The sequence below is a fragment of the Phodopus roborovskii genome, unplaced genomic scaffold (genome assembly GCF_943737965.1).
Source record: "Phodopus roborovskii unplaced genomic scaffold, PHOROB, whole genome shotgun sequence".
Lineage (NCBI taxonomy): Eukaryota > Metazoa > Chordata > Mammalia > Rodentia > Cricetidae > Phodopus > Phodopus roborovskii.
Window position 1 is genome coordinate 6053688 of NW_026126415.1, and position 27121 is coordinate 6080808.

General features: G+C 40.2%; 1 protein-coding gene across 1 annotated transcript in view; it reads right to left on the minus strand.

The window, feature by feature from the left end:
* Nnt (nicotinamide nucleotide transhydrogenase) overlaps positions 1-27121 on the minus strand; it is a 77270-nt gene that overhangs the window by 1677 nt on the left and 48472 nt on the right. The window contains exons 18-21 of the mRNA XM_051183093.1: positions 17750-17909; positions 16775-16856; positions 2543-2661; positions 1126-1241 (exon numbers count right to left, since the gene is read on the minus strand). Of these exons, the coding sequence (XP_051039050.1) occupies positions 1126-1241; positions 2543-2661; positions 16775-16856; positions 17750-17909 (477 nt within the window). The remainder of the gene's footprint in view (positions 1-1125; positions 1242-2542; positions 2662-16774; positions 16857-17749; positions 17910-27121) is intronic.

A 27121-nucleotide genomic window follows, 5' to 3' on the forward strand; every position in this document is an offset into this window, starting at 1 on the left:
CTGACATTTTATTACAGATTTTCCTATCCTGACAACGTCAAGGTGGTTCTCGAGAGATTAAAAGCCTCTGCATGGCCTTCTGGAACATGCGATCTACTCAAAAATGGAAGAAATGAAAAATGTGTTCAATTATACGTCAGTGCGATAATGTAACTCTTGAGTCTTTCACGTGCTGACTACTGGTTATGACAAGAGCAAGGACATTTTGGATCTACTCACTCATCTCAAACGGTACATTTTGAACTCAAGTATTTGCAGCAAAAGAAACAAAATTAATGGGGAATGTACATTATATTACTATGGTTCCCTTTTACTTGACGTTCTATTCCAGTTTAATTGTGGGTTTATGTGGTAGGGTGTGCAAATACAAACTTTAGAGTCTGGAAGGTGTTGGACCACTAGCTGCTGGAGTCACCGGGAATAGTGAGCCTCCCATCGTGGGTGCTAGGAACCAAACTCTGGTCCTCTGTGAGAGTAGCACGTACTCTTTAACAGCTAAGCATCCTTCTGGCCACGGCACTGCTACAATTCTTAAAATAAAAGCATGGCTCTGGCGCAATGAAGAAATGTCCCTCTGTTGGATCAGAAGAGCATACCTAGCAGCTAGCTTTGTGCAGGAGCCATGTGCATGAGCAAAGTGTCCTTTCTTGTGCCATGTTATTCTTTGGATTTTTAAAATCACCTCTCTGTCGGACAGTCCATAACAGCATACAAATACCCCATAAAAAAATAAATAAATCTGAAAGAAAACGTGCTCGTCTTGGTATATGAAGGTGATGAGAGGAAAGCCATCTGCTTCATTGGACTCAATCTGGAATTTGGCCAGACACATTCCGACTGCTTACAGCACACCCCTTCCTTCTCAGATGTGGCAGCAGATTTTGTTAATCCAGCCACATAATCTCATCTGGTTCTACTCACAACACAGCATTCACTCAGGTTCTACCGTGGCCAGAGGGCAGAAGGAAGCTGGACATGGGGGCCTGGCTCTCAGCTATGCTTGTGCCCCTGAATCTCCTAAAAGGCATCACCAATTCTCATTAAGTGACCAAAGAAAGTTTTGCGTGTGTGCATTTCAAATAATGCTTGATCGTTGAGAATGAATGGTAAGTCTGAAAAATGTACCTGTTTAGACTTCCAGACCTCAAGGACTGGCATGCCTGCAATAATAGAGTTGGGATCTTCTTGAGCTGCTGAATTCACAGTGTCATTAGCACCAATGACAAGAACCAAGTCCGTGTCTACATTTGGAAACAGAGAAGAGAGACAGAAAATGTAAAACACAACGGGACACTTACGCTTCTTCTTAGGCAAACTACAGTGATTTATTAACAAAAGCAAAAATAAATACTTAGACTTACTTGTGCCAGGAATGACATACAGCTTTACCAGAAAATGTCACCAAGCCAGAATGTCACCAGCAGTAGGACCTGCACAGAGCTTTCACGTCCTCTAAAGCAAGCTTTATGCTAACCCTCCCATCAGACCTACCTAATCTATCTTTATAATTCCTTTATTGTCCCCAAATTATCTTGCTATTCACATGATTTTATAAGATCTGAATCCATTTTCAACTCTTAAAATGACCAATTAAGATGCAATCTGATGTCAAAAAAAAAAAAAAAACAGTATCTAAAAGTCTGTACTGTATTAAAGCTGTGTCCATAATTCCTGGAACTAGCTGGTTTTACACATAATTTAACAACAGTTAAATTTAAAAAGGAACATAAAATTAAAATGGCCTAAATTCTCTCTTTAAGGACTTATAACTTAAATTACCTAAGGATGCTGCCAGAAATGCCATGTGCATCTAGACATACACACAGTTTTGTTATTTTCCCCCCCCTCTAGTAAACAGTGAGGTTTTTGTTTTTTATTTTTTGTTTTGTTTTGGGTTTTTTTTTTCCTTTTCTTTTTTTTTTTTTTTTTTTTTTTTTTTTTTTTTTTCCAGTTTACAGTGGATACTTGCCAGAAGGAACTGGTCTAATTTTAACAAACATGATCTTGGGCCAAACATCATTACCATTCCACATCTACACAATGACAGCTATAAAGTACAGCACCTTATCTTATGAAGCCCCAGTACTTATAAATGAAGAGGGGAGGGAGGAAGGGAGAAGGAAGGAGGAGGGAGGGGGAGAGAAGGAGAACACATGAGCTACTTCACTCTTCAAGACTACGGGAAAGCAGTACCATGAGGAGTCTGTGATGTGTATGGAGTTCAAGGCTACAAGCTACTGAGAGAGCAGAGAGCTAGATTCAAACGCCAACTCTGTCCAGGTTCCAGGTTCACTCTGCCCCAGGATTTTCAGCATCCTTCAGTTCTTGCAAAAGAATAAAATTTAGCTACACTTCTGATAAATCTGACACAACTCACTGGATAATATCCTTCGCTTGTCTAACCGTGGCCTTGTAGCTGTTATACTCACATCGTTCTTTAACTTGTCAGTCTCCGCTAATCCCACAATCATATTGTGGGTGTAGCACCGCTTCCTGCGTATTTAAAAGGTGTTTGAAGTGTGCCGTCCTCTCCACTGCTTACCTGGGAAATCATGGTTGATCTCGTCCATTTCTAGCACAATATCATAGGGCACTCCTGCCTCAGCCAGAAGCACGTTGAGCTGACCAGGCATTCGGCCTGCAACTGGGTGAATTCCAAACCTGAACATGAAACAAATGAACAGCTGGCCTTACTTGACAGGCCAAGTGTACTGAGGTCCCAGCATCCCCTCCAAATCTGCACGCCTTGTTCTTGGCACCTCAGCTTTCTCCTAGCCCTATCTGATTTCTCCAAGCAGAAGGAGAATTCGCCGAGAAATACGGTCATTCTACAAATGCTGAACTTGGAAACCTAGGGTCTTGGGACTTATAAATTATAATTTCATAAAAAAAAAAAACACACACACACACAGTAACCTTATTCTACCATATATGTCGTAGGTGCCATGACCTTCGAAGGGAATCAATAAATAACATCCCTTCACATTTAAAGGCATTATATTCTCCTAGGGTACTTTCTGATAAATCCTAATCTCTTGAAATAGTAAATCAGTCTGGAATTGTTTCCAATTTAAAAGTCAACATTATTACATCAAACGTTGCCTCCCTGGTTCCCTTTTAGCCCCTATGATAATACTATACACATAGTGTTTATGGTCCACAGCTTTTCAGAGACTGACATTAAAGACCACAGAAAGAAACATGATGGTAACACACTGGAGTGTTTAAGAGTGCATAACACACGGAGTTCTGTAGCTAAAGCAGAGAGACTGAAGTATCAAGTGTTTTCTTCCAACCAGATACAACTGTCTTTTGTATATTAACCCTATTTCTTGGCCACCATATGTCTCTTTCAACACCTGGCATGTAGGAAGAGATCACAAAAAGTTAAATGAATGAATTCAGAGAAGAAATGTAGTTTGTAGAATCTCTTAGTAGGTATTCACCCAACCTCAGCTTTCATAGAATTGAGAGAGGATGGCGAGACAGGAAAGAGAACATAAGAAGGGAAAACAACCCCCATCCCAAAGTTTGGAGCTTCTCATCAGTTCAGAGTCAGGAATTCCAGCACAACTAACATTTGCTGTCAAGGACAGAGACAATATTCCTTTCTGTATACAGACATTTCTAATAAGGATGATAAACATAGCAAAGAATCATCTTTAAGACCAATAGACCAACCCTCCTCCAAGAAGCTACTTCTTGCAGCGGTGATTAATACAGAGACCCACAACTCAACAGCACATAGGAAGTGAGAGACTTTGGAGTACTCAGCTCTAAGTGGGGTATCTACATCACACCCCTCTCCTCAAGGCTCAGGGGAAGAAAGACGACAAGAGCCAAGGATAGTGGGTGACTTCAAGGGAATAGCATTTCCCATACACAACTGGACAGGTGCATGCAGAGGCTCGCAGAGATCACACAGCACACCCAGGAACAGTCCGTGCTCAAGCCAGAAGAAAATTCTCAGCTCAGAGGAGGGAAAGCGGACACAAAATCCCAACTGTAGCCAAAAAGCTTTTTGCAATTGATAGCTGCTTGCAGAGGAAATGTCAGTCTCTCTAATGGGATGGCATTGAGTATATCAACCTCGTTCCAGGGCAGGCCTCACGCTCAGGAGAAGCTGGCCAACACAAACTAAACTCCACAAGGTTCTTTACTAGTTTTCATTGCTGTTGTTTTGTTTTGTTAAGGGAAAGAAAGAACATGAAGTTGGGTGGGTAGGAAGGTGGAGGAGGACGTTGGAGAAGGGGAAGAATATAACCTACATATTGTATGAAATTTTCAACAAATAAATTACAACACGGTGGGGGGGGGGAAGAGACTTACACATAACTGGCCTTACTCTTTTCCTAGACAGAAACCTACATTTTTTTTTTTTTTTTTTTTTTTTTTTTAGAAATCTCACAGGACTCCCTTACACAACCCTTGTCACATACATGTATACTTTAAGACTTAAAATCCTATCCAAATGATTACCACAGCTGCCCTATAATCTCACTCAATCAAAAAAACGAGGGAAAGAGGTCTACAGAAATGGCTCCTCCCAAAGACTAGAGGCAGAGCTCCCAGGATCTGAGGTTGTTCACAACCACCTAAAACTCCAGCTCCAGGGAATGTGGTGCCCTCTTCTGGCCCCTGCACATACTGCGTTCATGTGCACACATTTCCACAGGACCTTAATGCTCACCTCGAACCAACACAAATAGCCTAAGATAATTATAAGATAACATCCATGAATTTTAGGATTAGGACATGGGTGTATGGAGTAAATGTATCACTGAGTCATCCACAAGTAATATTAAAAGTCCATAAGACTAGGGTTTCAATTTTAGCTGACAGCCTAATACGCACTCGGTGTTTTCCTTTTAGAAGTCAGCGTTGGGAGCCTCTTTGCTTCCAATTTTTTTTATTTAATTTTAATTTAGTTTTTGTTTTTAATACTGCCTTTATTATCTCCAAATTTCTCTGTCTACCATTTTTATGCTTTAATAGTGATGTCTTGGACCAAGTTAAAAAAAAAATTGAGACTCTTGAAGTACATTAGCTCTTGTTCTAACATCTTGATTAGCTACAGATTGCATAAAGACAATATTTCTGTTTGACTAGTAGTGAAGGGTAAATAATCACAGAGCTAACCATCACATTACAATGACTATCCCAAAGGGGGGATCACTTTATATATCTGTTTGCATAATAATTTATTACACTAAGCTTTAGGGCTCCGTGTTTGGAGCAAACTACATGTAAGATTATTAAAAGAGAATGCCAATGTTTTGAGAGAAATAACAGAACACATTCAAATTTGTAGAAATATATATGCATGCTGATGAGTCAACATGAGTTTATAACAATTCTGGCCCGTGTAGCTGGCCAATCTCCAAAGTACATATTAAAATTAATTGTATTAGACACAGGCTGGCCATAACCAGCAATTTCCATGAACTGACCGGCCAAAGCTCATCAATGCTCCATCATCACATAACAAACATCCAGAACTCTAAAGTAGAGAGACTACCAGCCTTTTAGCTCCTTTGGAGCCATGAAAATGATCCTTTATTATACACATGCTTTAAACACTGAGTCAGCCGTCCCTGACCCTAGCAGGGTTCTACAAAAGGAAAATAACTGCTAACATGCAATCACAGAGTGATCATCCACAGACCCACAACTTTCAACTCCACCTTCCCCTCTTGCACCATTATTACAGGTGGGTATCACTGTGCTCTACCCACCAGTGGCTCCTTGAGCACAAGAGCCATGTCTTACTAAGGAGTCCCCACATCCCTGGGACTCGGCCCCCATGGTCAGGCCCTCAGTTAAAAGAAAGGGGCTTTAGCTAGCATATCCCGAGAAGATACAATTTTAAGTCTCTTTCCAATGAAAGGATTTAGGGTTCAGTAGTAGTTAGAAGTTTCATTTGCACGAGCATTTAGACAGTTGACTTCTACATCCCTGGGTGTCCTCATGAGGGTGATGGGAAATGAAAGGACAGCCTCTGTGGGGGGGGGGGGTTGCAGGATTTAAAAGAGACAGTTAACAAAGAACCTTACCTACACAGTGCTTTTCACCAGCACCAAACAAATGAAGGCCTTCATAACCGGGGGTCTGAATAAGAATGGACCCCAAATCTGGGCAGTGATGGTGCATGCCTTTAATTCTAGCACTCAGGAGGCAGAGGCAGGCGGATCTCTGTGAGTTTGAGGCCAGCCTGGTCTAGAGAGTGAGTTCCAGGACAGCCAGGGCTACACACAGAAAAAGCCTGTCTTGAAAAACCAAAACAAAAGAGGGAGAGGGAGAGAGAGGGAGAGGGAGGGAAAAAAGAAGGAATGGCCACCATATATTCGAGTACTTGGTCATTAGGGACTTGGCATTACTTAAGAGGGATTAGGAGGTGTGGCCTTATTGGAGGAAGTGTGTCCCCAGGTATGGACTTGGAGGTTTCAAAAGTGTCGTCTCTCACTCTCTGCTGCCTGTGAATTCAGATGTCCAGCTCTCAACTATACCTTCATCCCCATGGTGGCACACAAGCAGATAAAATGGACTGAAATTGTAGGCAAGCCCCAATTAACTGCTTTCATTTCTAAGAGTTGCTGTGGTCACAGTGTCTCTTCACAGCAATAGAACACCGGCTATGACAATGATCCAGCACAGCAATTACAGTATTCTGTTCAAATACACCTTGGTTATATAAGAGCTCATCGCATTCAACAATTAAGTGTACATTTTCCAATGTTCACATGATCCAAAGCAACACACATTTTTACCTTATAAGAAATGTTGAAGATTTTTTAGCAACACTCTAGGTTGCTTTTCTAATTTTTGCCTGGAAGTGCTACTATAGTATATAGTAAATACTGATATGGTCCCCCAAAAGCTAGTTCTTTGTACTTGGAAAAAAAAAAAACTAAAGAAATGATACAATCAATAATAATGATACAGCCAATAATTATGATCATTAGATATCACTGGAAACTTTGTAATAACTAATATTCAGAGGCATGCTTATGCTGATGGAGTCAAATTTCAGAAGTCCACAGCTCACTATTCAATAGATGCCAGAAAATAGGCAGAAAAGTATTGCTTTATGACAGACACGGAAAACATCACCAAAGTCAGAGTAATCTCTGCAAGTATCTTCCACACTTTTCGTTATTTTTTTCTTTCAACTATGAAAATTATAGTCTTTGGGTAGGACCTTATATAACAAATATGCTTAGCACTCAGTTACCAATTAAAAATAGGCTCAATCCCTTTGGCGAAGAGAGGGGGTGGAGCAATCTATTCTATGAAACAACCCAATCTGCTGGGTTTTAATTGGCCAGGAAATAATAAACATAGTAAGTATGTACACAGAACTATTCTCGAATATCAAGTAACTGGATAAAAACTTGGAAGGGAGCAATTCAAAAGTATCATTTTTGTAAACCTTCTTTTACAGTCGATGATGACATAAACTCCATGCTTGCAGCTTTTTACAGACTTACATTGGATTTCAAACACCGCATGTGTTAAAGGAGACACAACTTGAGTTCCCATGATTGCAGGCTCTGAAGACAGCATGTCCTAGCCGGGGCTCACTACAGCAGTTGGCGTTGGACATGTGGAGCTATTAAAGATTATAAAACATTCCTCCACATGGGTCCTACCACAACTGTTCCAATAAACCCTATTTTCCTTTTGACATTATGGAAATGTCTGTCTTGGTCAGCTATGAGACATGAGGAATGGCTTATTGAAGCGAGCATTCTAATTCAACAATTAGACAAAGAAACTAAGTCCAGTGGGACCCCATCCTAAAACTTGTAGTATTTTCTCCAGCTTGTAGACTCTGAAATTTCAAATACTGAAAGGCTCCCTGGGCATTTTTTTTTATGTTTGTTTTGTTCTTTTTTCTTTTAAGATGTACTTTATAACCTTCAACCACTTGGTTTTAACTCTTTCTAGTTACTGCACAAAATTATTTCCATGTTTAGTATCTTTGAAGGGTTAACATCCCTTTACTTATTGTGATTTTCATTTTAAAAACAAACTAAAATTAGGACAATGTACACTGACAATATTTTTGGAATTCTGCCATCTCAAATCCATTACCTCACGATTTCCGTGTTTTGTGGACTAGCAAATTAGCGGAAACACAGATTGAAAAGTATAAAGGAGGTTCACTTGCTGGAAACCTACTTCTATTTTAAAACCATAAATATTTCTAAATCGTTGAGACTGTTGTCGTGGCTCCTGACAGTGGGAGGGGCTGTCTCTGACTCTTTTGCCTGCTTTTGGGAACCTTTTCCTCCTATTTGGTTACCTCGTCCAACCTTGGCATGATGATATAATGATACGCACCTAGTCTTACTGTAACTTGTTATGCCAAGGCCTGCTCTTTTCTGGAGGGAAACAGAGGAGGCCTGGATGGAGAGAAGGGAGGGGGGAACAAGAAAGAATAGTGGGAGGGGAAACTGAGGCCAGGTTGCAGTTTGTATACGAGAGAATGAATGAATGAATGAATGAATGAACTATTGTCATAAATGCTTGTAGCTTTATGCTACCTCTGTGACAGTTAGACAGGGCTGTCATATTCAATAAACACAGTGTGGGGGTGGCACTATCAGGAGGCGTCACTTTGTTGGAATAGGTACGCTTTTACTGGAGAAAGTGTGTCACTGTGGGGGGGTGGGCTTTGAGATTTCCTATGCTCAAGCAAACAAAGCTCAATGTTACATTTCCTGTTGCCTGCAGATTAATGTCGATGTAGAACTCTCGGCTCCTTCTCCAGCACCATGTCTGCCTGCACGCTGCCGTGTCCCGCCATGATGATGATAGAATAAACCTCTTAAACTGTAAACCAGCCTCCATTAAACGTTTCCTCTGAGGCCGGTTCAGATTTGTTCCTATACAACTGGTGCCTTGCTGCATTCTCAATGCAGCCCATAGATTCCTATACACTTTCTCTAAACTGATGATACAGAATTCATCACAGAGAAATTGTTTGGGTACTGCCTCGGACCCAGCAAAGACCTGGGCTTATAATCTCTCTCTCTCTCTTTCTCTCTCTCTCTCTCTCTCTGTGTGTGTGTGTGTGTGTGTGTGTGTGTGTGTGTGTGTGTGTGTGTATCTGTCCCTATCTCTGTCTGTCTGTCTGTCTTTCTCTGTCTCCTCAGTTGCTGTCTGAACTTGATAGTTACTCTTTAATCTCCCCAGCTGGCCTTAATCTATGACCATCTTCTCGATGGGATTTGTAAGTAATAAACTGCTCCTGCGATATCAATTCGTTAGGCTTCTTCCTCCGCTATCTGACCAAGCCAACACACCCTCTTCATTGCAGGCCTCTCCTAGGGACTGGTCATCCTGATAGAATTTACTGGGCATTTATCAATCAATAGACACAAGAGCAGCAACCTATTCTGAACTAAGGTCACATTCTAGCCATTCAGACATTAGATCATCCATCAGGAAAACAATGTCATATGAAAGGCACACTATAAACAACCATTGTGACACCTACCCAAGAGCCCTACCAGGGCAGGGCTAGATTTAAAACACCCTTCTGACACTAAAACCAAATTAGAAGAATTTCCCTAATTGACCTTAAAGATCCTCCTAGGACCTTAAAGCCACTGTAGGAGAGGAAACAGTTATTAGGGCTTACATCAATTACATAAACACTGTAAGTGCAATAAATGGTCTTTCAAGGACCTCTGTATTCTTTATTTGCATGTGACAATAATGTATTCTGAGGAGGGTCCCTGGAAGTAATAAAATAATTTGTTACTAGAGTTAAATATGGCCAACTAATTAAAAAGTAAAGGACTTTAGGTCTATCAAATGCTTGTCAGAATTTTTGACTGACAATCATAAGTCCCTTAAAGACAAAAGGAAAGGGAATTTTTTTTAGGAATAATTTTAGTAAATTGGTTTGAAATTAAAAAAAAAAAAAAACTTCTTAAATATGAGGTCAGCACAGTAAATGTTACCCAAATCATCTCTGGTCACTACCAGGACCAGCTGGGCGGGGCTAGTCTTTTCATCTGAAGAGAATCACAGTGATGAGATTTTTTTTAAAAATCTTCATCACAAGGCAGACTGTCCACCAAAATCAGTCACTACAAAAGGCCATGCAGTCAGTCTCTCTTTCCTCTCTCTCTTCCTCTCTCTCTCTCTCTCTCTCTCTCTCTCTCTCTGTGTGTGTGTGTGTGTGTGTGTGTGAGAGAGAGAGAGAGAGAGAGAGAGAGAGTCTTCTCAAGCTAAACATGGACAATGCAGTTTCTAAAATGCTGAGTGTTATTGGAAGTTCAGACAAAGTCACCCATACAATCCCAAATGAAAAGAAATACTTCATTTAATTTCTTATGGCTTGCCAGCATGGGGATAATGCTTTGTACCTTCTTTTCTTCATTTGAAGGCAATTAAGAGCTACTCTAGTTCTGAAATCTGGTACTCATCCGTATTCTTTCCTTCCTCGGGGAGGAAAGAATGTTATGCAAGTCTTAGAGCTTATGAAAGTGTCTCAGGGGTACAATTTTTCTAACACAGAATAATGAACCCTCTTCTGCAAGTATGAGTGAAGAAATGCTTGACAATCTAGACATGCCTTCCATCTGTCCATGTAGCATTCAGCACCAGGCTCCTCGAGGAAATAACCAGTCCTCCATGTGGATCAGGTGCAACAATCCCACTTCAATGCCAATCCAGTCCTCTCTCCGTCTCACACCAAGGACACTGTGGTGCAGCCTGGCCTTTCCAGACCTGAGCTGAATCCAGCTATCTAGCCCAGAGTGGTAACCTCCCAACTACTGATACTCTCTGTTTCCAAAATAATTAACAAGACCGTGAATGGTGAGATCAGAGTGAAAATTAAAGTCCCATTTCTGACTAATGCTCTAGAACATTACATTCTGGCATACTGTAATGGTTGAGTTAGTTAAAAAAAATTATACATAATTTCATCCATTTGCCTGGATAATAATCCTGTTGGATGTGCTTGGAATGCAATAGCTAACGAGCACCGTAAAATGACAATTACAAGCAAGATACAGAAGAATCTGAACATGAAATAAGAGGACTTTTATTTACACTGCTCTGTCCACATGAATCTCATTGAAGAATCAGAATAAGCTGAGGTAATACTAATCTTGAACTAGAAGTCAAAAAAAAAAAAAAAAACCATCACTGACTTCATTAGATCAAAGTGCTCTCCCTCAAGTTTCTGGCATGCCTCGGGGATGGAGTGGGGTGGGGTAGCAATTCTAAGAAATGAGTCCTGGAGAAGACATTACAGACTGCCTGAAATTCTAGTTCTTACCAGACAGCCTTCCCTACACCGATCTGGAGAGGGCAGAAGACAGTAAACCACCAAGTGATCTGGAGAGACAGCTGTGACTTCCACAACTCTTCCCTGACACCCTTGATCTGGAGGATGGCTGACGAGCCTATGCAAAGGGTTCAGATCTACATGAATGCGTGCGCTTGCTTTGTTCGCTTCTCTAACGCCAAAGGTTCACTGATTTGCACAAAAAAAAAAAATCTCCCTCCTCCCCCCCACAGCTGAGTCATCACTACTAGCTATCGCTAGAACTGACCAAGTAATATATAATACCTCTCTTCTCTGTCTTTTCAGTCAGCATCTGAATTGGCCAGTTATAAATGTCTCCCCGTTCAGAACTGAATTCTGGAATCGACTACCAAACCTCTCAAGTGAGGGCAAAGCGCTAAAGCACTGGGGTGGACTGAATGACAATGGGCTGCATAGGGCTCATATGTTTGGATGTGCGGTCCCCAGATAGTGGAACTATTTGGGAAGGACTAGGAGGTGTAACCCTCTTAGAGGAGATGTGTCACTGGGTAATGGTTTTTGATATTTTCAAAAGCCTATACCAAGGCCAAAATATCTCTCTCTCTCTCTCTCTCTCTCTCTCTCTCTCTCTCTCTCTCTTTCTTCTTATCTCTGCCTGCTGCCTGTAGATCAAGAGATCAAGATGTAGATAAGCAGTATGAAATTACATGTTTTACTCACTGATCTATCCCCAGGATCCAGAACAGTACCTGGAGCAAAGTACTCCAGTATTATTTGTTCAGTGATTGATCATAAATATGAATAGTCATGTCTTTAAGAAAACAGCGCTAAAGAACTATCATGAGACTGCCAGATGTTGATCGTTATTCAAATATTCTACTAGACCATCCATCCGCCTGGTCCACTTTCCATCCATCCCTTCATGTGCCTCTGGAACACCACAGGTCTACATGTGGTAGCTCTTGTTGTACCCTGAACGAAACACATCATAGAGGCTGAACTCTGTACATTTGAATCTCGCTAAGAGATACGAAAAAAAATATTCATCTCTGTTTTAAAGGGACTGATTTCTTAGAAAAAGAACACACATTTAAACCAATGGCCACACTACATAAAATTATAAAACACTAATAAACTGCAACTTAATGTGTTAGATGGAGTGGAACACACACACACACACTCCCACACACACACACACACACACACTCCCACACACACACACATTCCCACACATTCACACACACTCACACACACACACGCACACTCACACACACTCACATTCACTCCCACACACTCACACACACACTCACTCACACTCACACACTCCCACACACTCACACTCACACACTCACACACTCACACACATACACTCACACACACACATACTCACACACACACACACACTCACACTCACACACACTCACACACTTATTTTAAACCTGAAAGTGAAACAGTTCCTGTTATTAGTACAGATAATTGAAAACGTTCCCTGAGCAGTGCTGCTATTTTATATTCCTGGCTCTGCTCTTCCTTCTACCATACACTAAATGGTATTTATTCATTTATTTATAGTTTTTTTTCTTCATAGCTATGAGAGTGGAAGCAATACCTAGAAAATAAAAAACTTTGGATGAGCTATTGATAGATGCAACTCAATATTAACATAAATGTTTAAAAAAAAAAAAAGCTGGAGAGATGGCTTAGCAGTTAAGAGCAGTTGCTGCTCTTCCAGAGGACCAGGGTTTGATTCCCAGGACCCGCAACACCATCTGTAACTTCATTTCCAGGGGGTATCCGATGCCCCCTTCTGACCTCCGCAGCTCAAATATGCATGCGGGCAAAACACTCAATCAAATAAAATGGAATTAAATTAAATTTTAAAGTAAAATGTAACATCAAACAGACAAAGAAATCAAGGTGTTTCCACAAATTCAAAAGGACTTCTACAACAATGCAAGTGATAATACTCTAGGAAAAGAAAATCAAGTATTTAAACTACAAATGGGGAGGGGGGACACACAACTTTCTAAGATTTACTCATTAGAAATGGTATTACTTTGTTAAAATGAAAATGCTATTGTATAATCAATACAAAGTTTGGGAAGTAAAGAGAAAAGAAATACCTGCACCCTTATACTCTAAGATTTTTTGTCTTAAAAAAAAAAAAAATTCAAAACTCAGCCTGAGTTTTCTAAGCTAAGCAACCGAGATTCAAATGATTCTCGCTAAATTTTCATGACATTGGTGACCAGAAATAAGTTCTTGTCATGAAATGCTGTGTGCTCTGTTACAACCTCAAGTCTTCGTGAACATGTTATGGCTGTGGCCAGAGCAAAGGAAAACAGTAGTGTCTCTAAATCAATCATGGGCCACGAAGCCAGACAGACTGTGTGACAGATGCAATTTCTCTTGGCACCACTTGGGCGTAACTAATTGATGACAATCGTATGTCCACGCTGGCACGCTTCCACAGGGGATGTGTGTGAATATGTCGCCACATCTGGATGCTAGGCATGTCGGGGTCCCGAGGCACAAAGACCTGCTAAACCCAGAGGCTCGGCAGCTGCTCTCAATGAACACCGTGGGAGCCGCACAGAGTGATGAAAGAACGCCATTACCACAAACTGTAAATACAGACTTATTTCATTAAAACACGAGGTAACTGCCGCAGCCACCTCTCATTCGCACAGACGTGTGCCTCTCCATTTAAAAACAAAAAACTGCAGCATCCATGTGTGCTTTATCAAATTTTCATTTCTCCTATAAAAAGATTACAACAGGTACGTGAAGCAAAATCAAAGTTTACCTGATTCCCTTTAATTACAAAAAAAAAAAAAAAAAAAAAAAAAAATCCACACGGAAATTAAACTGGAAAAGTCTGACAGACCACTGGCACCATGTTTGTAAGAATAGTTCCCTTCCATTTCATTCAAAATACAAAATTCAAAACGTCTTGTTCAAAGCCTATGCTGAAAATCCAACGAAAGATAGTAAAAAGTACAATGTATCATATGTAACTCCATTTATAATACGAAAGACAGACAAACATAACCAGCATCAGAAATCGGACTGAGCAATAATTTTATTCTGATCCTACATTATGAGTTACCAACAAATTTGACTATTTTTAACAAGTGTTTTCAACAATTATGCAAGACTATGGGGCGTTTTTATGAAAAGGTTTCTGTTATATTCAGAAGATCACTCCAGTAAAAGAAAACTTACAGCTGAGAACCCCCTTCCGGATGTATAATTAAATCTCCCATAAGCCTTAAACAATTACTCTCCCTGTGCAGAGCAGCAGAAACCATTGTATACAACAGTAGCTCATATATGCCATCCTGGATAAAATTCTCATTACCTGATATCTTTTCAGACTTCTTCATCTATCTTATCCACATCTGACTCAACAGTCATGAGGACTTTCTCTGGGGAGTGGGGTGGATACGTGCATGTGCACGTGTGTATGCATGCGTGCATGCGTGTGCGTGCATGGATGCATGCGTGTATGCATGTGTGCGTGCGTGCATGTACAAGCACATAGGTCAAAAGTCAAGCTCAGGTATCAGAGACTGACCTCACGGCAATGGGACTTGCCAATTAGGTTAAACTGGCCAGTGAGCACTAGGGATTCGTCTGTCTCTACCTCCTCAACGCTAGGCGTACAGGCACAGGCTACCATGCGCCCCTTTATACATAGGTGTGGAAAAATCAAACTCAGGTCCTCGTGTTAGGACAACAAGCACTTTGCCTACTAAACTACCTCCTCTGCCCTTCAGATTATCATTTTTGACTCTGCATCCATTTTTCTAACATGCAACTGGCTTTCTAAGCTGTCTTGTTCACCTGGCTGATCAGTGAGTAACAAGAGAGGTATGCCAAATTAAGGACTCCCTTGACTGAGGATAACCAAGACATGAAAGCCATCTTTCACGCTCTGTTTTATTATGACTGCCACTCACCCCTAAATGTTCACATGGTGACGGGAGGCATCGCTAATATATTAGACTTGTTCACATGTGGATTGAATAAAGAAAGTAGCCTCTTCTTTAGGAGAATCATATAACACATCCTTTTCACTTGTAGGCTTGCAAGGGCTTTTAAATGGCATGATGATGGCCAAAAAAAAAAACAAAGGACAGCTTAATAACCGATATAGAAATAAGAGTGAGTAACCAAAAAAAATGAGGGCTTTTTATATTTTAATGAAAAACCAAAGTCAATGACTTTTCTCATCCTCAATTTACTTAAGATTGTCACCAAATATGAAAATGCTGACCCCTCCAACCGTAAAACAGCATCTTGACACCTTCTGTATTTAAAAACACAACTATATATTTTAGAAAGGAACGGGGCAGGAGTGACAGAGAGAAGGGTAGGAAGGAAGAGGAGAGGAAGAAGTAAAACTCATCTGACACTAAGACCATCTAAGTAACCTCTGACCTTGTGGTCTATGTCTCTTTTATAACCATAAGTGGGTAGGACATTCAAAGAACAAGATTGATTCTTCATCCAATTTGGCACAGATACCCTGACAAGGTCTAGGTCCTCTGTTGGGTTTATTTCCTTGCCATCTACCCCAAGACTAAAGAGTAAGGTTGACATCTAGAAGGAATTATCATTAACAGACATCAACATCCTAATGAACTAACTCCATTCCATGAATTATCTTGTGTCTCTGAGTTATGGTACCAAGTCAATGCAAATGCTAGGGAATCCACAAAATGAACAGCAGTGCTCCTACGAGGGAAGACCCCAAGAGCTCACAGTGTCTTTACTAAGTGCTGAAAAAACAGTCCCTTAATGGGGACTCGGAGAGGAATAGTATATAACCACAGCACTGCAACAGTCATCGACGTTCTTCACGTAAAAGCCCTGTTTTTGTGCTCCTAGGGAATGACCTAGGTGCCTGCACATCCCCCACTCCTCTGCTTAACACCCTCCCAAGAGCATCCGATGCTCCCAAGGCAAATGGCAGAAACACCAGCAGTGGGAGTAGTTTTCAAAAGGTTCACAGCCTCAGAAGAGCACTCCAGCAGTCCTTCCCACCCAACAGCTTCAAAACTAGGTCAGCAAAAAGCAGCCTGCAGGCTTCGTACAGGGCTCAACTCTTCAAATAAACAAATAAATAAACAAGACAAATACTCCTTTGGAGGCCTGAAACAAAAAAGAGTACAACCTAGTGCAACTCAAACTGTTGGCACGGCCTTGCCCCAAATCAAAGCACAAAGAAGCACAATCTCAGGCTATTCCCATTCATAAATATCCTGGAATTTGGGACAATAAGGTTTCTCTTTCACAAATGAGTCTATTGGACAGAACAGCAAGAAACTAAGCAGAAAGAGGTTTGGAGGCATTTTGACAACATCTTGTCTTCACTTAGGGTTACTTGTCTTAAAAATCAAGTGGAGAGGCAGTCATCTCTTTAAAGACTCATCAATCCCCTTTCCTTCACACCCAAACATTTACAAACAGCATCCTCACCTGACTTTTTTGCCTTGCTCGGTAAGCATCTTCACCAAATCGGCAATGGGGTACTGAGCTTTGGCTGCACAGAGGCCATAACCTGAGAGGGGACATTAAGAACACAAAAGAATGTGGCTTTATTTTTTTTTTTTAGATCTATGGATTAAAACCTCTCTCTTGATGAAAACATATTTCAATTCCAACATAGGCATTTAACTGGACCAAATGAAAGCAGATTTATTATAAATAATCTTTAAAAAATAAAAACTTAAATTTTCATTATTTTGTTATTTTACATATTTTGTGTTTATATTTTATATTTATTATCCCTTATATGCCTTTTTTTGTCTAATGAGAGACAAACAGGCATGGATCCAAATAGGAGGGGAGGGGTAAAGCAACTGGTATGAGTAGGGAAAGTAGAAACTAATCATAATGTATGAAAAAAATCTTGTGGTCAGTAAGTGACCACAAGGAAACATTATCTTCTGGGCACAGCAGGGCAGCTGCGCACAAAAATTCAAGTGGTTGTCATAGTTTGCATGAAGCCTATGCAAATTCAATCCAAAACAAATCCCAACCTGGAGATGGCAGTTGGGCATGAAATCCCACTCTTAGCAATGGAGTTATTGGCAACTGTCAGTTGCTGAAGACAGGGCTCCTGGGAGGGTCAACCACGCTCCACAGGAGGACCACACATCCAGTAATATTTGGGTAACACAAACTAGTCTTGATGAGGTAAATAAACATACACACACACACACACACACACACACACACACACACACATACACACACACACATACGAAGTTGGGTGAGCAGAGAAGGAAGAAGGCTGGGGATGAATGTGCTCAAAATCTAGATGAAATTCTCAAAGGCCAATAGAATCTTTAATGAAGAGGTTTCAATTTACCCTTTTCCTATTATTCAGTGTAATCAATTAGAACAGCCATTAGAGCTTGTTTTGTGATGTAGACTTTACTTTTCTTTTACCTGGAGTGATAACAATGCTGTTGGCTTCCCGGATCATCTCAACTGCATTGTCAAGGTTGATTTCCGTATGTGTGCCAGAGATTTCCATCGGTTTTCCACCGGCTGTTGAAGTTGTACCATAGCCTCCAAGAATCACATTAGCCAGGGAACGATTCATTGCCTAAGGAGCAAAATCATCAAATATGAGAGTTCAACCCACGGAATTCTTTGAGAATATACATGAAACTCAACGTCATTTTAAAGGAATTTCTTTAATTATTTAAAGAATTTTAGCTAGACTGGCTTCTAAAATTAGTTCAAAACTTAAATAACAGAGAACTCTATCAATTTTATAACCAGGTCAACCGCACACTAATGTTTTCAGAAAAAATAAAAAATAAACAACTGTTTTAATGCAAATTATATGCAAAGTACAAAAATTAATGAAAAATTCGGATGTGCTATTATCGTGTAGATATTGAATAAGCAACTTCTCTCTCCACATTTAAATGTACTTCACCAGAGTGAAAGAGAACCAGAGAGATTTATTTGCAAGAAGAAAAAAATGGTCACAAATTGACCTTATCTGTCTCTCCAGTAGATTCTGCTACTGCAAGCAAGCTGTCGAAGGAGGAATTCAAATGATCATTACATATTTCATTTGGAACTCCACAGTCCTTTGCATTCAAACAAAATCTGGGGATGGACACTCTCACTTTCCAAATCTACTACAGCTCCTTGAACTCTTACACCTGATTCTCATAGAGGCAGATGGATTTGTCATTCTAAATGCTTCTAAAGGTTCCACCTACATGGAAGTGGGTGAACAGGCTGATTTATTCTTTCTGTCTGGGCCTGTTCTTTCACTAGTGAGATGATCTCAGGAGAAAATTCAGAGAAAGGCATGGCTCATTCCTGGTGTGCTCACAACCATCCAAGAATGACCCTTACATATGCCCCAATTAGACCAGGAGACAATAAGTGTTCTAGTTTTGTGAAGAGTAGCTGCAGGCAAAAGGTAAAAGGAGAGAAACCAAATGTTTTGAGGAACAAAACATATTTTAAGAATTCAAATGACTTACTGTTTTAGTTAAGGTTTCTGTTCCTGGGATTAAACACCATGACCTGATGGGAGATGTCATTTTGTATATGTTTTTCATACTGGTTAATGAATAAAGCACTGTTGGCCAATAGGAAAGGAAGATAGGCAGGACTAGGAGACAAGGAGGAAAGAGGAAGTAGTAAGGAGCGCTCTCGGTAAGACCCACATAGAAATACATAGAAATGGGTTAATACTTAAGACAAAACTAACCGATAAAAAAACAAGCAATTGGCCAACAAAATTGTATCTAATACAGAGTCTCTATACATTATTTGGGGCTGGCGCGGCGGCGGGACAAGACCAGATGACCGAAAAAAAAAAAAAAAAACCTTACTCATTACAATGACCAAAGGCAACTTGGGGAAGAAGGGGTTTATTTCACTTACACTTACACATCACAGTCCTTCACTGAGAGACTTCAGGGTAGCAACTCAGGGCAGGAGCTGATGCAGAGGCCGTGGAAGAGGCTGCTGCTCACTGGCTTGCTCCTCGGGGCTTGCTCAGTCTGCTTTCTGATGGCACCCAGGACCACCAGCCCAGGGGTGGCACCACCCATAGTGAGCTGAGCCCTCCCACATCAATCATCAGTCAGGAAAAATGTACCACAGGGTTGCCCACTGGCCAGTCTGGTGGGGAAATTTTCTCAGCTGAGGTTCCTTCTTTCAGAACAACTCTTGCTTATATCAAGTTAACATAAAGCTAGCCAGCACGCACGCTATCCATGAATCAATGAGTTTTACACGATGAGTACTTCATGGGGAGAAAAATACTCAAAACCATTCAAAGCTTATTCTAATGGTTGTAGTCCATCTACTATATCACTTAAATGCTTACAGTTATTAATCTATTACTTTTTTCAAAGACAGCACTCTATTTAAAAAGTTAAAAAAACACACACACAAAGTGTTTAGAAATCTTCACTAATACCACATCATAAAAACACAGAGCCATCCATACAACAATAAGTAGACCAGTGACAACCTTGTAGAGACATTCACACAGCTGGGGAGGTCTAGCAATAAGAAAGAGGGGAGAAGGAATGTGGAAAATAGCCATACTTTAATAAATAACATAAATTTCAAAGATGATGGATAAGGGGATAAGAGAAAGTTTGATGTTTCGAATTAACATACTAATCCCAGCGTGGCAGGAAGTTTATAAACTCTTGAATAAAAACTGAAACAGTCACAACTGAGACTCCCCAAACATTCAACTTTTGATGTCTATAAATCTTTTCTAGTTTTGATTGTAAGATTCAGAGATTCAATTATCAAAAATATGTTCTACTAAAAACTCTCGCCATTAAAAAATACATTTTTAAAAACCTATCTTGGAGGCTGGAGAAATGGCTCTGTGGTTAAGAGTGGTTGCTGAGCAACCATAAGGATGGGAGTTTAGATCCTAGTTACCCCACCCGCCCACCCCAAAAGCATGGTCCCACACCCAACAGCAATCAATGCACTGAGACGCAGCCCTTGGGTGGGTTGCTAGCCTAGGCAAAACTATGAGTTCTAGACTCAGTATGAGACCCCACTTCAAAGTATCAAGGCAGAGAATGACAAAGGAAGACACTCAAGGCCCTCTCTGTCCTCCATATATACAGGCCCAACACACATGTGTGCATATACATACATGCATATACTTCACACACACACACACACACACACACAAAGACTATTTAGACGCCGAGGTTGCTGTTAGAGCAAACTTTTTTGTTCAATGGACAAAGAGTCCTCATCACTTTACGAGAGCAGCAACAGATCACAGAAGCACATGACGTAGACAGATGTGTGAGGGCAGGAGCCTATCTCTGTAGCTTGGCATAGGAAGAAGCACTATTCCTCTTATGAAATGGAACGGGAGAAGAGGAAAGACTCTCCGAGGATATTTAATTAAAGTGCACTCACTTGGGAAGGAACTTAGGGAGAGAGAAAAAAAAAAAAATAGTGGCTTAGCAATCAAAGTCTGCTAGTTAAACACATAAGCAAAATTATATCACCATTATGCGAATTCCATGTGGCCTCTTTAAAATTACATTACTTTTCATCTCTTAATTTACCATTGCAACATTGTGTTCGCAACAAATGTTTAGGGTTTACAGCTTTGTGCCTCTTTTTTTCCCCTTTTATTTTATTTGCTTCCTCACGTGATTCATGAGACTATCCTGTGGCCACTTATTCTCAGACTGAAGGATTCTCTGATTCTAAGACAAAAAATGAAAAAATAAAATAAAATTGCCACACTATCCAAGCCTTTTCCTTTTGAGCTAATAAGTCCCATAATGCATGCTGTGTTCTACTTTAAAGAGATCATTAACTCACATAATTCCAGCTACACTGAAAGAAATTAGTCTGAAGACAAAAGAAAGGTCATAAAATAGCCAAAACTGAAGCAATGTTATATATACCATTGAGTGCTGTCTTTTGTCTCAACGCTCTGTAGGTACTGATTAATCAATCACAAAGAAAAATAAATAAAATACAATTCTATTTGGCTTCGTTTTTGAGTTTTTCTAATTCCATTTGAAAAGAAAGAGGGTTTATTTTTTGAGGGGGGGAGGTCTGGAAAACATTGCTTTTCCCACTTGCTAAGAACTTCATCTCCCAGGTGATATTACAAGCAGAGGGACTGCAGAATCATAAAGAGGTTGATTATTATAGTATGGCATAAAGCAAATCATGGATATGTGTTTGCTGTTTGGACGATGTCAGCTTTTTTAGTTTTTATTATATGGCTTGTTGTGTAAGCACAGCACTGGGCTCAGAGGGTACCCAAAGGAATTCATGGTCAGAAGAAAAATGTGATTTTAGAGATTGTTGGTTAGTCACTTGGGGAGCATTCCACTTCCTCCCACATAATAGAACCACCCTGCTTTGGTTTGGACTGCCATGCTTGCTTCAATAAACACTACAGAAGGCCAGTGTACTGGCATCTTATGGACTCTAATAACATGTGCTACTATAGCCTACCCATAGATGACTCCAAAATAATAATGAAACTAGCAAAACAGCCCTTTAATGTCCTTTAATGAACATCCGAGGTTCATTTACCAAGCAGTGTGTCCATTTGACTAAGCCAAGTACTAGATCAGGCTTTGTAGGCACACTGGTGAGGATATGAAAATACTTCCTCCACAAAATAAGACATTTCCTATCTCCAAAACCACTGTGGGGATTAAATATGTTAACGTTTGTAAATTACCCAACGTTAAGACTTGCAGAGTTTAAATAACTTTTTAACAGCCAGCATTTCATCATTTTTTATTCTAAACTACCTTGAGCAACATATTAAACATAAATCTTAAAAAAAAAAAGACAGTTTCTTATACTAAAGCAATACATGCTATATAAGTCAATTACAGTGGAAAGAAAATGTCAACTATAAAAGAAATTTAGGATGAATAAACAGCATCTACTTTTAATGGCTCAAAATGTGGCAGGCTTGCTTTTAATCTTTATTTTTTATTGGTTTCTCAGTTTTGTAATTGGAAGATGCACAATGCCCACCACCGCTAAGAGCTCAGTTGTGAAGGTTCTCTGAGTCCCTCTCATCAGCATCAGAGCCAACAAAAAGAGCCTCGCCCTCAGACCATGCCCTTGTTCTAGTAGACACCATAGAGGAGGTAAGGATGCTTGGGGGAATGCTGCAACCAGAATAAAGTTCAAAACATTTCACACTACGAGTCTGGATATAGCACGATAGGGCTACATTTATACTATGTAGGCACTAAAAGTATATGAGTCAGAAAATTAAATGTTAGGGGCTGAAGAGATGGCTCAGAGGTTGAGAGCACTGGCTGCTCTTCCAGAGGTCCTGAGTTCAGTTCCCAACCAACTACATTTGTGGCTCACAACCATCTATAAGGAGATCTGGTGCCCTCTTCTGGCACGTAGGCTTACATGCCTGCAGAACACTGTATGCATAATAAACAAATATTTTTGTACAAAAAAAAAAAAAAAAAGAAAGAAAGAAAATTGAATATTAGAATTACATAATACATTAAAAGGAGAATAAACGTGGACACAATGGTCTGGAATTAGAATATCAGATGTTGAAAGTTAAATGATGAGTAGGAATTGTGTCATTTTATTTTCCCTTAACCTTTTCTATCCCACCAAGTTCCCTGTATCTTGTGCATTTATAACTTTCTTTCTGAAATAGGCTCTTCATAGGTACAAGCGGGCCCTGAAGTCTCTATGCAATCCCAGCTGCCGTCAAAAAACAACAACCTTTCAACTTCAACTTCCCAGGTGCTGAGATTACAAGTGTGTGCAGCTATGCTTGGCTCATAGTAGGGTTTTTTTTTTTCTTTTATTTTATTTGTTTTTAAACTGTTGGGCCTTGGCTGGCTTAGCACTCACTATATAGACCATATTAGCCAAAACACACACAGATCCATCTGCCTCTGCCTTCCATGTGCTGAGATCAAAGGCACACACTACTCCATCTGGTCTTGGAGTAGTCTTTTTAGTTAAGGCTTTAGCTGTCCTTAAATTCAAATGACAAAAAACATAATATCACACAAAGTATTAATCTGATCTCACATATTTATGATCCCAGACAACTATCAGTATATATCAGTATGTGTTAGTGTAAGAATTCAAAACATCAAAATTCCTCTTATCCCCTTATCTATCATCTTTGAAATTTATGTTATTTATTAAAGTGTGGCTATTTTCCACATTCCTCTTTCTTATTGCTAGACTTCTCCAGCTGTGTAAATGTCTCTGTACGGTTGCCACTGGTCCACTTATTGTTGTACTGTTGTATGGGTGACCCTGTTTTTTGGGTTTTGTTGTTTTTGTTCTGAAGTGGTATCACTGAAGATTTCTAAACACTTTGTTTTGTTTTAACTTTTTAAATAGAGTGCTGTCTTTGAAAAAAGTAATAGGTTAATAACTATAAGCTTTTAAGTGATATAGTAGATGGACTACGACCATTAGAATAAGCTTTGAATGGTTTTGAGTATTTTTCTCCCCATGAAGTACTCATCGTGTAAAACTCATTGATTCATGGATAGCGTGCGTGCTGGCTAGCTTTATGTTAACCTGATATAAGCAAGAGTTGTTCTGAAAGAAGGAATCTCAGCTGAGAAAATTTCCCCACCAGACTGGCCAGTGGGCAACCCTGTGGTACATTTTTCCTGACTGATGATTGATGTGGGAGGGCTCAGCTCACTATGGGTGGTGCCACCCCTGGGTGCCATCAGAAAGCAGACTGAGCAAGCCCTGAGGAGCAAGCCAGTGAGCAGCAGCCTCTTCCACGGCCTCTGCATCAGCTCCTGCCCTGAGTTGCTACCCTGAAGTCCCTCAGTGAAGGACTGTGACGGGGAAGTGTAAGTCTAAAACAAACAAGCCAAAAAAGTAAAAATAAAAGGGGGATAAGATAGCTCAAATCTTGCAATTTGATTTTTTGATTTTAAAACTCATTTTTCCTTTAAGCAATTGTGAAAAATCTGCTGCCCCCTGCTGGTCATTCAGAGTCTCCAAATGAGATGAAATGGTTTGGAAGTTCACCCTTGACAGAAACTCTAGAACTAAATAACAACTTTCCCTTAAAGGTGTCTGTAACTCAGACACCAGAGAGCCTGGAAGTTTTCAACAGGAAGGAAAATTTCCAAATTCCAAATCTTCCAAACTTCTTGGAAACTACTACTACTAGCATTCTAATCAGGCCGTTTGCAATGTGGGCTGTCGAGCCCTGTGTTTTACAAGATGAGCAAAAGCACAAAAAAAAAAAAAATACTTTTATTACAAAAAGGCAGCTTCGGTATTTTAATTAACATGATATCTCTCAGGGCAAGAAAAATGCTAGGATGTTAAAATGAAGGTTTTGTGTGACCTGGGTAACCAAAGAATCAAGATAAGCAAGGCTCCCACCACCCCTCAGCCGAAAAGCTTTTAGACCATTACAGAGATCCACAACTCATCAAAACAGAGTAAGAGGCCGCAGGGGGCCCAGCCCCAAATGATGCATCTGCGAGGTATACCATACACCTAAGCCTCGGGGAAAACAGAGGAAGGGGAGAGAGAAACATTGTAAGGGCCAGAAGATGGTGGCCACTGCTAGACAGTCTCCTAGACATGACAAAGAGAATGCACCCGTGAAACCTGAGCAAGATGGTTGCCTCAACAGGACCAGCAAAGTTTCAAGACCAGATGAGTGCCAACATGGATGGGAAGTTCCACAAAAATCCCATGCCTAGATGAAGAGCTACAGGTGCTCGATGGCTACCAAGAAAGGACGGATCCGTGTCCTCCAAGGACTCCCAAGTGGTCAGCCCTGGACATGTGTACATAAAAGCAAGCAACACTAAATGGACTCAGTATGTTGTCTACACATATGTATACATATATTACGAAGAAAAGATCTTGAATTGGGGGGGGTAGACATAGAAGAAGTCAGAGAGGGGATGGAAGGGTGTCATAGAGTGTTCATGTATAAAGCTCTCAAAAAATATTAAATTTTCCTTAAAAACTAGGTGGCTGGAGTGATTGCTCAGCAGTTAAGAGAACTGGATGTTCTTCCAGAGGGATCCAGATTTGAGTCCCAGCACCCTCGTGGTGGCTTACAACCATGTCACTCCAATTCCAAATCCTTTTCTGGCCTCTGCAGTTACCAGGCACAAAAGCGGTACATAGACATGCATACAGACAAAACACCCATAACATGTGAATGATCTTTTTAATTAAAATTTAATCAAGAACAGGGGTGTATAATTGTCCTAAATATATTATTAAAGTGTCATACAATAAGGTTATCTGTAAACCTGAGATGCCTATGTAAGCCTTGGAGTAGGTTTTTTAAGTGACTTTTTTTTTTTTAATGGTTTATTTTTATTTTACGTGATTGGTATTTTGCCTGCATGTATGTCTGTGTGAGGGTATCAGATCCCCCTGGATTTGGAGTTACAGTCAATTGTAAGCTGTCATGTGGGTGCTGGGAACTGAACCCAGGAAGTGACCTTCTTAATTCAAATGTTTAGAGTTATATCTTACATAGTCTTGGTAAAGATGCAGACACTGAAATAAATGTTTGTTTGTTTTTTTAAGCCCATTTGTTACAAAGCAACACAAGCGGGATTCAATGGCGATCCAGAATGATTCTGTAGAGAATGATAACTAAGTTAAGCAAGTTTTCTAGTCAAACTTGTAGTCATTTACAAGCTACCTTCTGCCATCAAAAAGAGAATTAGAAACAAAAAAGGAAGGTGGAAGTATTTACATTGCTGCTTGTCTTTCTAGTCTCTTCTTTAAAAAAAATAATAAAGTCACATTGACCATAAACCTTCCTTGACAGGCATTCTCATAGATAGCCAGGAGAAGGGTGGGAAGAAAAGGCCTCTAACATTCTTCCTAAGAACTAAAGAATTAAAAATGCAAATGGATGGATGTGGGAGGGAATCATGAAGTCCCCACCCCAGCTGAGGAACTACTGCTAACTGATGGCCTCTCAGGGCCTCAGGGAGGGAGATGTAGTCTCAGAGAGTCGCAGATGATCCTACATCATGAACATTAAGTGGACTCAGTGACGACAAAAAAAAAAAAAAAAAAAAAAAAAATCCCACAAAGTTGGGAAGGAATAGTGGTTGGGGGTTGCGGGGGGCTTGGAGGGGAGGAGGAAAAGGGAGGTGGGTTATTTTTCTTTTGGAGACAAGGTCTCACTGTGCACCCTGGCCAGGATGGTCTCAAGCTGAGATCCACCTTCCTCTGCCTATGCCTCCTCCAAAGTTGCTGGAATAAAGGTATGTGTACCATACCCAACAAGGGGGCTGGATTTGATAAAAATAAATACAGATAGATGATACATAGATAGATAGACAGACAGATGATAGATAGACAGACAGATGATAGATAGATAGATGATAGAAGAAATTTTCAAATAATAAATAAAACATATGAAAAATGTCAAAGACACACTATACACAAAAGTAAAAACCAAATAACCTACATTGTGAAGTACTGAGGAAGTTTAAATGAACATTGTATAACCACATGATAGATTACTGCAAAGCCCCTTAAATACCATTTTTAAAGGCAGGGTCTTTCATGATTAAAAAGGCGAGACTAAGCAGTATGTAATGTTTTAAAATGTAAGTGAAAGCTAGGTACAGCGCGTTATCATGAATTCCTGTAATCCTAGCACTTGGGAGACTGACGCAGGAGGGTTAAGAGTTCCAATCTCAAATTCAAGGCCAGCCAGGGCTATGTAGCAGGAACCTGTCTCACACTACGGGTTGTAGGGGAATTGAATTGAAAATTTCAGTGAGGTCAGACAAGTAAATACACACT